General features: G+C 36.3%; 2 protein-coding genes and 1 pseudogene across 2 annotated transcripts; 2 read left to right on the top strand and 1 right to left on the bottom strand.

The window, feature by feature from the left end:
- Positions 1 to 3896: 3896 nt before the first annotated feature.
- On the bottom strand, positions 3897 to 5287 carry LOC149253247 (uncharacterized). The gene is made up of 2 exons (XM_089456788.1): positions 4665 to 5287; positions 3897 to 4394 (listed from the first exon to the last, which is right to left on the bottom strand). The coding sequence occupies exons 1-2, from the start codon at positions 5185 to 5187 to the stop codon at positions 4267 to 4269; spliced, it is 651 nt and encodes a 216-aa protein (XP_089312914.1). The 5' UTR covers positions 5188 to 5287; the 3' UTR covers positions 3897 to 4266.
- A 4383-nt stretch (positions 5288 to 9670) lies between these two features.
- On the top strand, positions 9671 to 10099 carry LOC149253246 (nematode resistance protein-like HSPRO2). Its single transcript, XM_089454410.1, has one exon. It carries the CDS (start codon positions 9671 to 9673, stop codon positions 10097 to 10099), a length of 429 nt encoding a protein of 142 aa, XP_089310536.1.
- Positions 10100 to 10626: 527 nt separating this feature from the next.
- On the top strand, positions 10627 to 10959 carry LOC149253245 (nematode resistance protein-like HSPRO2 pseudogene; annotated as a pseudogene).
- The last annotated feature ends 4089 nt before the right edge of the window (positions 10960 to 15048 follow it).

Here is a 15048-nt window from a genome sequence, read left to right as displayed (position 1 = left end):
CTGTTTACTGTCCTCGGCTTGATGGAAAGGAAGAACAGCTGCTTCTTTCCGGATCTGATCCATTGTCCCTGCAATCGTTTCGACTGCTCCTACACGTCAATGTAATCCGGCGGACCCTCGGCCTCACCGCAACGTTTTCTAAGTAAAGGCTTCCTTGCTCAGGAAGTTCGCCATTTTTATCACAGTACAGTCGATGATTATGATGCTGACGATAAAGATGATGATTATTGGCCATTTTTGGATATCAATTTATTTCATTTCAGCCATTTTTTTGTAATAAGCTGATACACATGGTCTTGGTCTTGGGCATGCACATTCTTTTGTTATATTGCATTCATTCCTTGTGACTATATGTCGGTTTTGGGTTCTGTTAGCAGCTGCGAATTCGTGAGGGATTCCTTCTGAATTCACCTTCTTTGTATCGTTTGCCAGCAGAAATCTTAATGTATCTTGGACACGCATTTATTTCGTGGCTGTCTAATTGATTTGCAAAAATCAATTTCTGAAGGTGAATCTTGTATTGGCTGGAAAGGTGCACCAGTTAAATAAGAATACGCACTTCAGAACTGGAAGGGAATTCGACATCGCCACGGTTACGACTCTGCTCGTTATCATAGTCAGCGTGTTCAGACTTTATTTTAAATTATGTGATCTGAAATCCAATCTCTGTTTTCGATATTTCCCAGTAGTATTTGCATCAAATTGAAAATTGCAGGGTCAATTTGCAAATTGAAGGCGGTTGATTGGTAAACATTATGATTTTACTTGGCCGCCAGCGTATACACTGATAAGAAAAATTCTCTTATTATGAATGATGCCGAATCATTCTGGTTCCGTGTTTTCCCAAGCTATCTGCAAATGCAAAATTTCCATCGGATTCTGATTGGCCACTTAACACTCGGAATCTGATTCGCAACACTTCAAATTACTGGGGCAATAGCCTATAGCAGTCCACTGTTTAATGGGATATATATTTTGGAACTGTTGCTGAGTCCACTGGCTTCTTCCGCTCCAGCGTTTGACACCTTTTCTCCAGCGTTTGGCACCTCTTCGACACCAGCTTTTGGTCAATCGACTCCAGCATTTGGTGCTGCATCTACTCCAGCATTTGGGAGCAGCACAACATTTGGAAGCACTCCAAACAATTGCGAAGAATTTCCGATGGTACGCCAATAATCCTCTGTTTTGTTTTGGTTGACTAAACTTACCCATGTGCTGAAAAACGGGCTCCTAGAGATCAAAGTGCTCCAGAGCAGGGTTGCACCAATCACCGTTGTCATTTGGAATCGCATTGTTGAGTGGCCGAAGTTAGTAGCAATGACAACGATAGAGCCGGGAAGGCACCATTATTGAACAAACAGTGCTCAGAGCCGCGGTGTTGGTACCGTAGCCCTGGCTGTACAGATTGCCATAACTTCAAGCACCGCCCATTGTGCCAGTAGTGTCACCCCCACCGTAGAACGTAGCATGAGCATCGGTCCATCCGGAACCATGCGCAGCTCGGAGCATTGAAAGGAGACTTAACGAAACCAGCCATAGAAACGCCATTTCCAGAGAAAACAATAAAAACCGCAACAGATTTCAACTAATACTGAAGAGCAGGGAATGGATATGCATGTTGTTGCGTATTAAAAAAAAAAAAAAAAAAAAAAATGGTGTTGGAACGTTGTTCATTGATGATTTCTGCACATTAACGGATATCATATGGCGCCAAACCCTCTGTTGATCGTTGTTCAGTGAAATTGGTATGTATTTGTTTTGATTGAAGTTGTGCGATGGTGCCAAATATACCTTGAAACCATACAGAAAATGGATTAGAATTGGTTGTATATGAGTTATAATAGACATATGGTAAATCCTTTTTAAAGCCATCACTCATATGGATTAAGTTCCCTTAAAGACGGTGGTAGTCTATTAAAGTTTGTTGAAATGTTTTGAATGGTGGCATATAATGGTCATATAATGAGATTTTTGGATGGTGGTAAAAGAAAAAATAAAAAAAAATCCATGTTCTATCTTAATGAAAAATTATCAATTCATTTTATGGACAGAATAGCATGTGGGGTTTTTGATATTTGAACTAATTTGGAGATTGGAGATTATTGAGAGCTTCTTTGTCTTAGCATTGTATTAGAGTTTGGAGTGCGTTGAGATCTTCATTTTTTTACTATTTTTTGAGGATGGCTCCAATTGGTGCAATATTAGAGTCATTGGACAATCTAATACTTTCTACTATGGATAATACAATCAAAATCAGCAAGGATTTTCTCACTGATATTCACAGTTGTTTACAAAATGCACAAGAGAAGATAGAATTTTTGCAGCTCGAAACTCAGCTACAGCAAGAAGAATTAAAACAGAGGAGTCATCATTCTGAACCTGTTTCTGTTCAGAACAATGAAACAGACTCCCATAAACAGCAAGTCAATATTGTTGAAGTTGGTTCAGATCCAGTGCCCAATAAAGTAGCAGCTATACATGCAGATGCAGAAACTCAGTCTGCACTTCCCAAGCCCATCATCAGACCTTGGGACCAGCTTGTCCACAACAAGCACAGAACTGGTCTTGGATATGACAAGGACTTGTCCTTTCATATTCCAGACTACTCAAAGCCCATTCAGTTTCAGAGTGCTTGATTCATTCATGACAATTCACTTGCTCCTTATGACAGTTCAGTTTCAGCTATTCCAGATTCTACTCCTCTTCCACCGCAGCAACAACAACAACAGATTATGAAATGCCAACACTGTGACCGAGTTGGCCATTTGAAAGATCACTGTTTTGATCTTCATCCATGTAAGCACTGTCATAAAACCAGCCATTCTTCACACAGATGCTTCAGAAACAAACGTCCTGCAAGAACAAAGCTTCATCTTGGATGGATCGCTTCTTGGCAATGGGCATCAACAGCCAAGAAGATATTTCAAACACATGTCAGAACTTGTTCCAGAATATTGAACAATCTTGCAGTTGAGTTTTCTCCATCTTCTCACCTTGTATCTGACAGGGGGGAAATGATGGTCATCTACAAGCTTCAAAGTCACATCAAGCGAGCCTGAGCCACAACCTGCCACACCAGTTTCAGAGTTGCAGCCAGAGACAAAGATGCCCGTGAACAGATTGAGAACACTTCCTCTAGCAGAAGACACCAGCTTCTTGCCAGTTTTGGAAGAGTTCCAGGAATTGCATTAAGCATTCCAGAGTTGTTGGTCATCCTTAAACCATCACAGATTGAGAACACTTCCTCTAGCAGAAAACTTCAGTTTCTTGCCAGTTTTGGAAGAGTTCCGGGAACTGCACTAAGCGTTCCAGTGTTGGTGGTCATCCTTAAACCACCGCCCTTTTTTACCAACATTTCATAGAGCACATTCAGCCTAGTGCTGCCATGCATTTTTGCACATTTTGTATTACAGCTCTCTTCTTGGACTCATACATAACCCTTCGGATTAAGGGGGGGAATGTTGGACACCTAATCTTAATGGGTTAGTGTGGAAGCCGAAAAGACTAAGCAGTCCAAGAGACCTTGGGATTTGAAACCCAAGAGTCACATACTTGTACTATAAATGTATATCTATTGTTAATAAAAAATGAACTCACTGATTTATCTTTCCTATTCTTTGCTGTCCATGTGTGTTTAACAACAACAAATATAAAACATTTGTGTTGTTATCATGTATATTATTTTAACATCGTTAAAATCTCTTGATCTAGGAGGTAAATTTGAACTTGATAAAGCTCCACCATGAATAACAGAACCATGACCACGTCTACAATATTAATTGTATTTGGATCACCAGTCAAGAGAATGCAAAGAATACAAATGAACAATTTGCCAATAAAATATATGTACTAGATTTTGCAGCCAATGGGTGTCACAGAATCTTCCAAATTGTGATCTTACTACTTCTAAGTTCTAAAACTCAAGGACCTGAATTCAAGCCGTATATGTAACCAAAATCACACATCATTATGCAGACTACAAAATCTTGGAGTGATAGAAAACTCCTTTGTACTCAGATCTCTCTACATTTTGTGAGAATTTCTGTTCCAATAGAATGGAATGATTTTGAAGGGCAAATAACCAACCTCTCCATGCTTCTAAATCGCAGATTTGATCTATGAGAATTCACTTCCAGACCCAAAATATCCATTGCAAAAAAGCGTTCAGACGTGAAATCATCCATTGGATTGGGCTTTAAATTGCTGTGATAAGCAACATTCCTACCACAAATTGTAGGTAGTTAGATTAATTATGATATAGTTGGATTAATTATGATCTAATACATGATATAAAGCATGGAAAAAGGAGAAGCTTATGAGGGAAAAATAACTTGGAAACAATGAAGAAAGCAGCTCTAGTCTGTAATTGTAAGTTGCACCTGCAGAAGGGTTTCCTGCAACAAACCCAAATAAAAATATCAATGATCACTCAAATATGGGGTTTTCCAGGTAGTCCAGGGGGTTAGCAGGGCGGATATTTACTACTGAATCTTTTGGTTCGGTTCCCAATTCTTTTTGATGAGATGCATTAACTTTTACAGATGAGTTTGTTAAAGGGACCAGTTTACCAAGATATCATTCACTAATGCAGAAAAAATTCACTTGAGTTGTGCACAAATGTGGGATTTTTTTTATGAGATCTGCAAAGTGGAGTAAAATCCAACCTGTGTCGCATGAAGTGGTTGAATTCCAGCCATCGCACAGGCAAATATTATTCTCCTTCACAACATCATAACCGCATACGCCCTTGGAGGTTTTACAGGATCTGCAGAAGTCTGAATCCTCTGGCAGAGAAAAGCTGAGCTGAATCCCATATGACCATTTCCTAGGGTTAGCGACCTTGATGGGGGCCGAATTGTAGACAGTGACGTAAGAGTAGCACTGGAGGCACGAGAGATATATGGAGCCAATGGAGGAATAAGGGATCCCACAGCAGGGCGGGGGCCTGGTGGCTCTACTCTTCTTGCCAAACCCAACCCAAGAAGGGTAGTCGTAGAAGGTGTCGTAGCCCATCCCTGTAACGTTGCGCCAGGGAAGGTGCTTGTCGGGGAAGCCCTCAAAGAGCGGGGAGGCCTTGGAGCAGCCCAACAGCATGAAGGCATTGTCGGGTGTGGGCTGCAGGTACCGAGCGTGGGCTTCTTCGAGGAAAAAGCCTTCGCTCTTGTGCATTGAAGCACAGGTTGACATCTAGGAGCTTTGGCGCAGTGGGAGGTTGAGGAGTTCTGGAATTGCCCGATTTCGTATCTGGTTTGGAATTCAAGCCGACCACCTGCCACATTCATTGCATTAACGCGCTGAGTAGGGTCGCATGGCTGGAGGAAGGATGTGACCAATCGGGTTCGTAAGATTTTGATTTTGACAAATTGTGACAATCAAATCATAAACGGAGCGCGTCGGAGGGGTTGGAGGAATGCTGGCCGGAGTCGGAATATTTTCTAGAGGGGAATGGAATCCGGGCAATTCCTCCGCCTCATTAGACTACTCCATAAAAATATGTCCGTACCAAATATGTATGAATAGGGATGTCACAAACACAATGACACAGGACTTTCACACAGTCGATTGTCAGGTTTTCATTGTCGCGATTTCCAATATCCAGCGAAATCAATGGTCATTGCTATTCATGTACGACCTCTCGCCTGTGTTTTCTCACTTTCATGGGTTGATACTGTGAAAACCAACTTGCATTTGTTCTTTTGCGTTTCTGTAGCCAGATGTACTTAATTACATTGCAATCTCACATGATCTCTCAGCCCGCTGTGTTTTAATGATATCCCATTTTGAATCCTTAAATTGTCTACATTTATGTATACGCAATTTACTTATTTGATGTTTGTATTTTTAATTATTTTCTTGTTTATAATATAATTTTATAAGAAAAACTTTTTTTTTTTTAATTATTTACAGGGTAATTTAAATATATAAAAAAACTTCTCACACCCTACAAAATACTCAAATCATATCTAATTACAATTCAAAATGATAATTTTAACCATTTCTTCACGGATTTAATACAAAATTCATTGAATCAAATTGTCAAATAGGTAGAGTACGCTAGTTTTCAAATTTGGGGTACGCAGTCGGCAGCCTGACAATAAGATTCCATGGCAAGTTGAATCTGAAAATTCAACAGCTTTTTCAAATTTCGAGGACGCAGTTGCCAGTCGCACAATAATATTCATGTCAAAGTATAAAATCTAAACATCCAGAAAATCTAAGTGACTTGAATATTTTAAAAAGAGTGCAATCAATTTCTTTTTTAGGTTTTGAGTTTTTTATAAATAGTTTCTGTTTGATATATTATTAAAATCGTTGAGAGATCAGGAGCCCAAATAATATCCATCACATCGCCCGTGTTTCAAGGACATCGACTATGAAACACGGCAGTGGCGTGGCACGCCTGCAAGTTTTTGCAGTGGAGGTGTGTGACTTATAAGACTGTTGACACGCTACTCTCTATATCTTTCTGACTAAGAGTGCCTTTCATTTCACTCCTATTTTATCATTTGAATTGGCATCTGTTGCGTTTCACAGAGTAAAAGCTTTTCATCGTTCCATTTCTGTAATCCATGACGCCATGGCGGTTTGTACCAGGGACTTTTGAGATCTAGGTAAGACACATTTCTCGTATGATAATTGGGTGTTCTCTTGGCCTTCTCTTTAATACATATTTATTATCTTTGCACAGTTGGTGGAGGCAACAATAAAATGTTTACTTTTTTATCTAGAGATGGAAACGAAGACTCTGAATGGTGGGTAGAATTGGAAAGTAACACATGGTGTATGCCCGCTCTGAAAGTACTTACGTTTTCATGTTGATATTTAGAGGGAAGACCATGAATGGTGGTCCTAATTTTAGTTGTCCCAGAGTTTGAAAAAGACATGATCGTTCAAAACCTTTGTCTAGTGAAACGTATGAAAGAAATATTATTTCTGCAAACTATGTAATGTTAGACCAGATTGGTACAGTAAAAACATTAAAAAACAGGGAACACATTAGAAAAAAATAATAGTCAGACATGGTGGTCCAGTGATTTTGTTTCATACGAGTTGAATCTCTTTGTAATTTGAACCTCAGGCGTTTTACTCTAAATTAAATTAATGCATAGAACTCATTGCCAATTTGTTTTTCTCTGCCAACTTTGCCACTTGACTTAAATTCATAAGTTTTTTCCTATGTTGAATATAGTGTTTCAGAGCTTCATCTGCATGTTTTTCTAGTGTTTTTTTGAGAAGATATAACTTGTGAAGTATCTTTGTACAAAATGCTATGTTTATTCGATTCCTCTGCTATAAATACTTTACTTCAGATATTATGTTTTCTTAGTGATTGCTATCTTTTATATTGTAATGATCCACCCACTAATCTGTACCCTATATTTTCCCACATGTACTTGTGCCTCGTGCTTGATGATTTTGATCCAGAGATGAAGAATCTACTATTTCAATTTTTGTTTTCTCTTTTCGTCATTTTCAGGTTGAATCTAATGTTTCAAGTTTATTTGTGATTTTTGGATATTGACTTTAAGCTCTATCTGAGCCAATTTTCTGCATTTCGATCTTCAACCCGCAAATTTTGTTTGTAAAAATATTTTACATGAAACAATAAATGAACTCATGTATTTGTATATCACCATATTGGCATGAATTTGGTCATCAATAACCCCATAGACAATGTAACAACCAAATATATGTGCTTCCAGCTGGAGAAACTCCGGTTATTGAGTCTTTGACCTTACGTTCCTCAGGATGGTTCTAATCCCAATCAACATACTTGAAAAGATGTACTTACGAATTCTTGTACTGGAATGATGGTCTATGTATTATGTTTTTACACATTATTGTTTCTTCTGCTCATCATTAAGCCTTGAAGTCGTATTCAGTAACATGACCGAGGTTTAGATCAACCTTTTTATGGTTATTGTAGTTCTCACAATCCAGTATCAAATTATACTTTTGAAGCCTTCAAAATGTAGGTGACCCCCTCAACCAGAGGTCAAGTATTAGATGTCCTGACTCCTGCCTAAGTGCTCCATTCAACATTCCCTGTAGTGTATATTTTCACATGCACAGTTTACACTATCGTACGCCAATAATTTCTTAAATATATGTATTGTTCGTTAAGCACAACTCAAGGTGAAAGTCATCCTCGTATAAGGAATTAATTGCAGATCTTATAGCATATAACACATGTACACATGATTTTCAATTGGCAGCTTACACCCAGAATTCGAACACAGCACAATATAAAGGAAAATATCATTTTATAAGGACACTTATACAATTGCTATCGCAGTGGTAAGCAAACAATTGACACTTACACAATTGTTATTGCTATTGCAGAGGGAAGTAGCTAAAACATACCTGACGAAGGGAAGCGGTCTCCATGAAAAAGATAAATATCGTGCTACTAAGAGAAACAAGGGAAAAGTTAAAACATATAAGTAAACTAGGATTTTGCCATAAGAGCTTGCTTTGCCCGTAAAACTGTGGTAATACTTAAATGAGAGACCAATTTTTGTTCAGTGACTTGAAATTGAAGTGGTGTGTAGCTTTTAGGATTTGCTATATGGGTGATTTTTTTTCCAACCTCTCGTTTTTGTGTTTTTTTTGTGTACAAAGAAATTGTGCCCATGAGAATTCATAAATATGATAAATTGAAAATATAATTTAATAAAATAAAAAATAATTATAATGAATATTATTTTAAATTAATAATTCTAAATTTATGTATTAAAGTGATTTTATATGGCATACCATGAAATACATGAGGATGATAATGCATTGCTTGTCCGATCAGTGACCACTGAAGCTATAAACCATAATATATTATAGGACTATTTTGATGGTGTTGCTCAAGAACAAAAATGTGGGGTATTCTGTTTCAAACTGAAAACCATATCTATAGCTTGCAATTACAAATAATTTCGCTAAACTTATTACTCTTTGTCCGGTGCTCCACTTTGCACTTGCTCATGACTAAGGACATCTACAAATTTTTGGGGATTCAAAAATCATTGTACACTTGTTCAACAATGCATCCACTTGTCATATGCATTCACTCAAAAATATATTGGATGAAGCATTGTTTTTTAAATCCCAATTTGAATATATCTCTTGTCAACAAGCATAGGTAACACCTATGCTAATATGCTATTCATATTCTCTTTTCTTCAACTTTAAGTTTCTCAACACATTATTTGTGTAGTCATCTTGATATAGTATTTGTACACAATAGTTCATTCTATTCAATTATTTAACCAAATCTTGGTTTGTATCCATAAAATTGCATTTAAGGTATTAATTTGGGGTAACATTGATTTAGTGACTTGTCCATGTCAACAAGTATAGGTAACACCTCTGCTAATATGTTGTTCATATTCTCTTTTCTTCAACTTTAAGTTTTGCTAAAAGTGATTGCCATATCCCTAGGTTACCTTATTCGGCTATTTGTTCATTTCTAATCATCATTTTGAATTCACCACCTATTTGGCATATTAAGAAAATGGAATCTTATATATATTTAACATATCCATTGGTTGAGGTGTGTATTTTAGACACATATATGCAGGTATATATATTATTATGTTGTCCTTTTTAGATTATGGTATACAGAATGTCTTTACGCTCCTGGTTTTGTTTGCAGGGGAAAAATATGTCCTGTAAATAAATGGAATCCTATTTTGCCTTTGTTGAAAAGTCCATAGAGCCCTCCCCCATGGAGTGTGCGGGTTACGAGCAGTATGTGCATCTCCCCGAGCTCAGTGCCATGTGGAAATTTAAGGAATGGCTTGGTTGGTCTAGAGAGAGGTTGGTAAATGCTGCCTTACAATCATTGGAGATTACTTTTCGGTTTGTTTCGTCTGTCCTCTGTGACACAAGGACTTACATTGACAAAGAGGAACGGAAGAGAAGGCTTGAATCCCTAATTGGTTCCCAGATTGAGTTGATTTCAATGATTTGTGAAGATGACAAGCAGGTTCCCACTATTCAGTTGTCAGTAACTAGTGGTGTTCTTGCTACAAAAGTTGCCCATGAGATATGGCAGAGACACCTGATGCTTTACCTGTGGTTAGCAGAACAAGTGAAGAGAGCTTAATTCCTCGTTTGGGTACATGGAAAAGAGCTGAAGCTATGGTTTCTAGAATATGGCTTGCCATTGAAGGCCATATGCAGAGGACTCCCTTTAGGCCTGGGGGAACCAAATCTGTCAAGTAAGCCTATTCTTGAATATGATAGAATCTGCAAGCCAAAATATTTTCACTCTTTAAAACAACATAAACAATTCAATAATCCAGAAGATGCCACACTCTGCAATGTCCTCCAGATCTTTGAGGCCTAGGTATTTGTAGGCCAAGAATTGTTGCAAAGAATATATCAAAGAATAGACTTTGGGGATTTCGTAGGAGCATCCGCAGATTGTTGGATGGTTGAAAGGATATGGAAGATGCTCATAGAAATTGTGAATTTGCTTCTAGTGATGGACCCAAATGATTTCCTTCGCCTTAAACACCAGTTGGCAATTAGCAGCACCAGTACGCCTGCAGGCGCATATTGCCTTCGGTCTGCCCCCCTCAGAGACCTTACAATGTATGCAAGGAACTAAGGCATCTCGTACCCAAAGTCATGGGTGTTGAGGCTGATCCAAAGGGTGGACCAAGGCTCCAGGAGGCACTTATGCATTTGTTTCATTCACATGGACTTCCCTCACATGGCACTTCAGGTGCTTATCATGCTGCAACAATACATGTTCTGTTGGCCTTCCAGGCAATAGAAGCTGTGGTGAAAATGTTTTTCTTCTCATATCAGCAGCTGGTAGTAGCAGCCATGGGTAGCATTGAAATGAAGGGTTCATCATATCTAGGTGCTTGTGATGCCCTGTGTCAGATATATTTTGAACCACCTTATTTCCCTAGTGTGGATGTTACAAAGACATTTTTGGGTTATTATTGGCACTAAAATTCTATAACTATGGTGTATGGTACACTGAAAGATCTACAGACAAATCAAGTGAAGTTTACAAGACAAAGAACAGTGCCTTTAGTGTTTCAAAGTATAACCCCAAATTCATACATACACTTCTTACATTGACAGTTTTGAATACTATACATAGAATTATATTGGATATAGGATTAGACTCATTTTTGTTCATCCACATCATTAGGAGCAATCAATAGAATAGTGCTAGAAATTTGAACAGAATTATTTTTTTTCCCTCTCCAACATGGATAGAATACCAAGGATTCATAGTGTGCCATTCCTCCTCCGTTAAATACTATCAAGAGATTGTCCACAATTAAAAAGGTAATTATTAAATTTTACGAGTTGTTTCTTCTTTTAATTTTTTAATTCTTTACCTAAATTCTATGATGAGTTTAATGATATTTATATAATTCATTATAAATTTTAACATGAAGTGTAGTTTAATGCTGTTATTTTTTTTTGTTTTTTTAAGATTTTTTAATTCAGTTTGTGAAACTGAGATAATTATAATTTTAAGTTGTTAAGTTTATTTAATGGAATGCATCATAATTTTTCTGATGCATTAAATCTATTTTATATTTAATCATATTTTTTGTTTTTTAAGATTTTTTAATTCAGTGTGTGAAATTGAGATAATTATAATTTTAAACTATTGAATTTATTTAATGGAATATATCATAAAAATTTTAATGTATTAAATCTATATCATATTTAAATATATAATTTAAATGATGGAACATTACAATTTCATCATGGGTCATACTAAAAAATTATCTCTTTAAACTAGGCCTCAAAAATATATATTATTTTATTTGAATATTTTCTGCTTCAAAATTAATATGAGTGAACCAACTATCCATGGGCCTTATTGGATCTTGTTCTGATTTATTGATTTAATGATATATAAGATATATCATTATACTATTGATGAATCATCTTATATGGTGACTTTATCCAATTTTCCCTTATTTATGAAGATAGTTATCTTCTATATCTATATATATATATATATATATATATATATCAATTTTATGGATATATTGACACCATACCGTTACGTTTTTTCCTTTTTGCCTTACCTTTGACATTTCTACGTTACATGTTTGTGTCACAATAAAGTTGAGTGAGCAATAAGGGGTGAATGAGTCTATTCTAAAGGTTGTCTCCTGCTCATCATGTTTGCAACGCTTTTCATGGTGGGTTTCTACTTTGACAACGATTTTCTTCCTTTGCAGATTGTTCTTCAGAAACCATTTTGATGCTTCTTTTCTACAAAAGTGGACATACTTTGTGAGTCAAAACACCAAAACCATAATGAAATTTGTTCCTTCATACTTTGGTATAATTGTAATAAAATCCATTATGGCCTCTTCCCAACACTCACTTAGTGTGGACAATGGTTCTAGTAGACTTGGTTTCTTGATTATTCCTCTTTTGTATTCGAGCTACATTCTTACCATAAATATCCACCCATTTCCAAAATTTTGAGAAAAAATATTGCATAATGCATTTTGGATTGACTAATAACATATAATTAGTATAATTTTTTATCTCTACATTTATTTTGCAAAGTAATTTGATATTCTTTATACTCTACTTTAATTTCCTTTCACACGGCCTTGTGTTATTGCTTAGGATGTCATTTAATTTAATTGAATTTTTGATAAAGGTATAAATTTTTCCTTTAGTTCTTCAATACTAATTTGTTTTAGTGAGATTGTAAATTTTAGTTAAATTATCTATAGTATAGTATCATTTATAAAATATGTTGTTCCTTAATCATATAAGTTTAAATTTAGAACATTGATAATGCATATTGCTTATAATCATTCTCACTCTTAATATTTATAATTTGGCTTAACACTTATCATTTTCTTGCAGATTGACACACGGTTCATCCACTTGTGCAGAGCCTAACCCCATTGTTTATAGAGAACAAAAACAATCATTGTAATTTTTCTTTCGTGGGTGACTAGCAACCTTTAGTGAATTGCCTTCACCTCTACAATTTTTTTCCAGATAGTTCAGATTGTTTTAATAATCAGTATTAGTAGGGCAATTACTTAGCCTTTACTTTAAAATTTTTACATTTTACACAGCTTAATTAAGGGGAAAAGTAAGTGGCCATAATCCACACATTTTTTCAATTTGTTTTGCTATTTTACCTACGTCACATACCTTAATTAGCAAAGGAGTAAGTGGCCCATAATCCACTCATATTTTTTTACTAACCAAAGCATTTTTACTTCATTAGCATTGGGACTAGGAACTGCGGTTATTAAAGGAAGGGAGTAGCCCCTGCTTCGCTTGCGTATTTTAGACGATCCTCGGCTTGCATCTGAAATCTTTCTCAAAACACTCAGTTTTCCATCTCCCTTTTTAGACTCACATAGTGTAATAGGAAGGAAGTAAGTGGCCCATCAATCACACATTATTTTATTTGTAGGTAAGGAACAAACATAACTTAGTGTAAGTAGACAATTTTGTAAAGGATCATTGCATATCCACGTGACTACAAATTTGTATATTCACTCTGTCACTTACACACACATTTTACTACACACACTAAGCTACTTTAAACTTTGAACAAAGGGAATCAAGTGTAAAAACCTTTTGTACTTAGTTTATTTAAGATTAATTTTTCACACCATAAGTGAAGGAAGACACCTAAAAGCAATCATAACTTGAACAAACTAAATTTCCCCACATGGGCCACAAAATAATTTATAGTTTATGTTAGCACTGTTGGCGGTAGGCATCCAATAAGCCACCATGGTCATGTTACATTTTGAAACATAGAATTTGTCTTTTAGGGTGCTTCAAATTCTTCAATCATCCCATGGAAAAGACTACCGAGGTAGCATAGAGACCAAATTCAGAGGGGGTTCAGCTTAGGCTTAGTGTGTGCGATACTATATGGGGCTACTCGACCTATATAATATTCGGTACTAATAACCGATTACCAAGAAGCTAAAGACTCGATATCTCCGTGAGACGAAGGTATCCTATTGGCCAAATTTTAGGGTATCTTTCCTTATAGGTGGAGGTGTGGGAAGCACTAAAGCCTCATTCAATACTTTGGTTGATTCTTTTGGCTGCTGGAAGTGTCACCAGTTCTTTCGGGACGTAGACTCAGTACCCATTGTTTTTTGGCTGCTGGAAGCGTCACCAGTTCTTTCGAGACGTAGCCTCAGTACCCGTCATTTTTTGGCTGCTGGAAGCGTCACCATTTCTTTCGGGACATAGCCCCAGTGCCCGTCATAAAAGATATCTCTGCAAGGCCCAATTACTTATACAGTGGAAAGGACTAATAGGTCTTCATAAGACCTTTTATCATACGCAAAACAAACTAAAACTATTTTCCTTGTTTGATTGATCACATAGCTTAACTTAAAGGGAAAGTAACACTTTATTTTTCATTTTGCTTTACGTATGTAATTTCTTTTTATACATATTCCTCTCCTCACCACAAAAGTGACACACATTCCATTTTAAGAATACATAAATACTTTAATTTTTCATATTAAGAATAACAAGACAATGCTACACAAAACATTCCAATTCTTGTTTCACCTGAATATACATTAAAATAAATTCTACAAATAAAAATTGAAATGAAACATTTTTTTAATTGATTTAGAACGAATTATTTGATAATTTGTTATTTATTTTGATATTTTTTGGTAGAAAAATTGGAGGAATCATATTTTATGATATGTTTTAATTTTGAGATTTAGTATTTAAAGCCCTCTAAAGTTATTTTGGGATATGAAATGAATGAAAACTTTGTGAGCATAGCTCTCTGCCTCTTGATGTCATTTTACACACCAATTCTAGCTTTCAAAAAATGTGAAAATCACCTTAATCAAATTTCATATGCAGAAGCTATGCCTCCCACAAGTTGAGCTAACTTGTTCACACGGTGGTACCAAGTGGATGTTGCATCAACGCCATTACTTAAATATGTGGAGTTAGTCACGTGTGGACATTCAAAAAGATCCTAAAAGGTCCAAAACCTTAACACTAATAGTGGCTTGAAAAATGTGAAAACCCTAAACCTTAAAT

The sequence above is a fragment of the Pinus tabuliformis genome, chromosome 7 (assembly GCF_031772625.1).
Source record: "Pinus tabuliformis cultivar Carrire ecotype Pingquan chromosome 7, CPIR1, whole genome shotgun sequence".
NCBI lineage: Eukaryota > Viridiplantae > Streptophyta > Pinopsida > Pinales > Pinaceae > Pinus > Pinus tabuliformis.
This window is presented reverse-complemented; position numbering and strand designations above follow the sequence as displayed.

Excerpts from the sequence above, each read along its gene's own strand:
- LOC149253247 (XM_089456788.1), bottom strand. The coding sequence starts at position 5,187 with ATGTCAACCTGTGCTTCAATGCACAAGAGCGAAGGCTTTTTCCTCGAA. Across the intron at positions 4,395-4,664 it reads AACCACTTCATGCGACACAG|GAAACCCTTCTGCAGGTGCA; the intron begins GTTGGATTTTAC and ends GGTTTGTTGCAG.
- LOC149253246 (XM_089454410.1), top strand. The coding sequence starts at position 9,671 with ATGGAATCCTATTTTGCCTTTGTTGAAAAGTCCATAGAGCCCTCCCCC.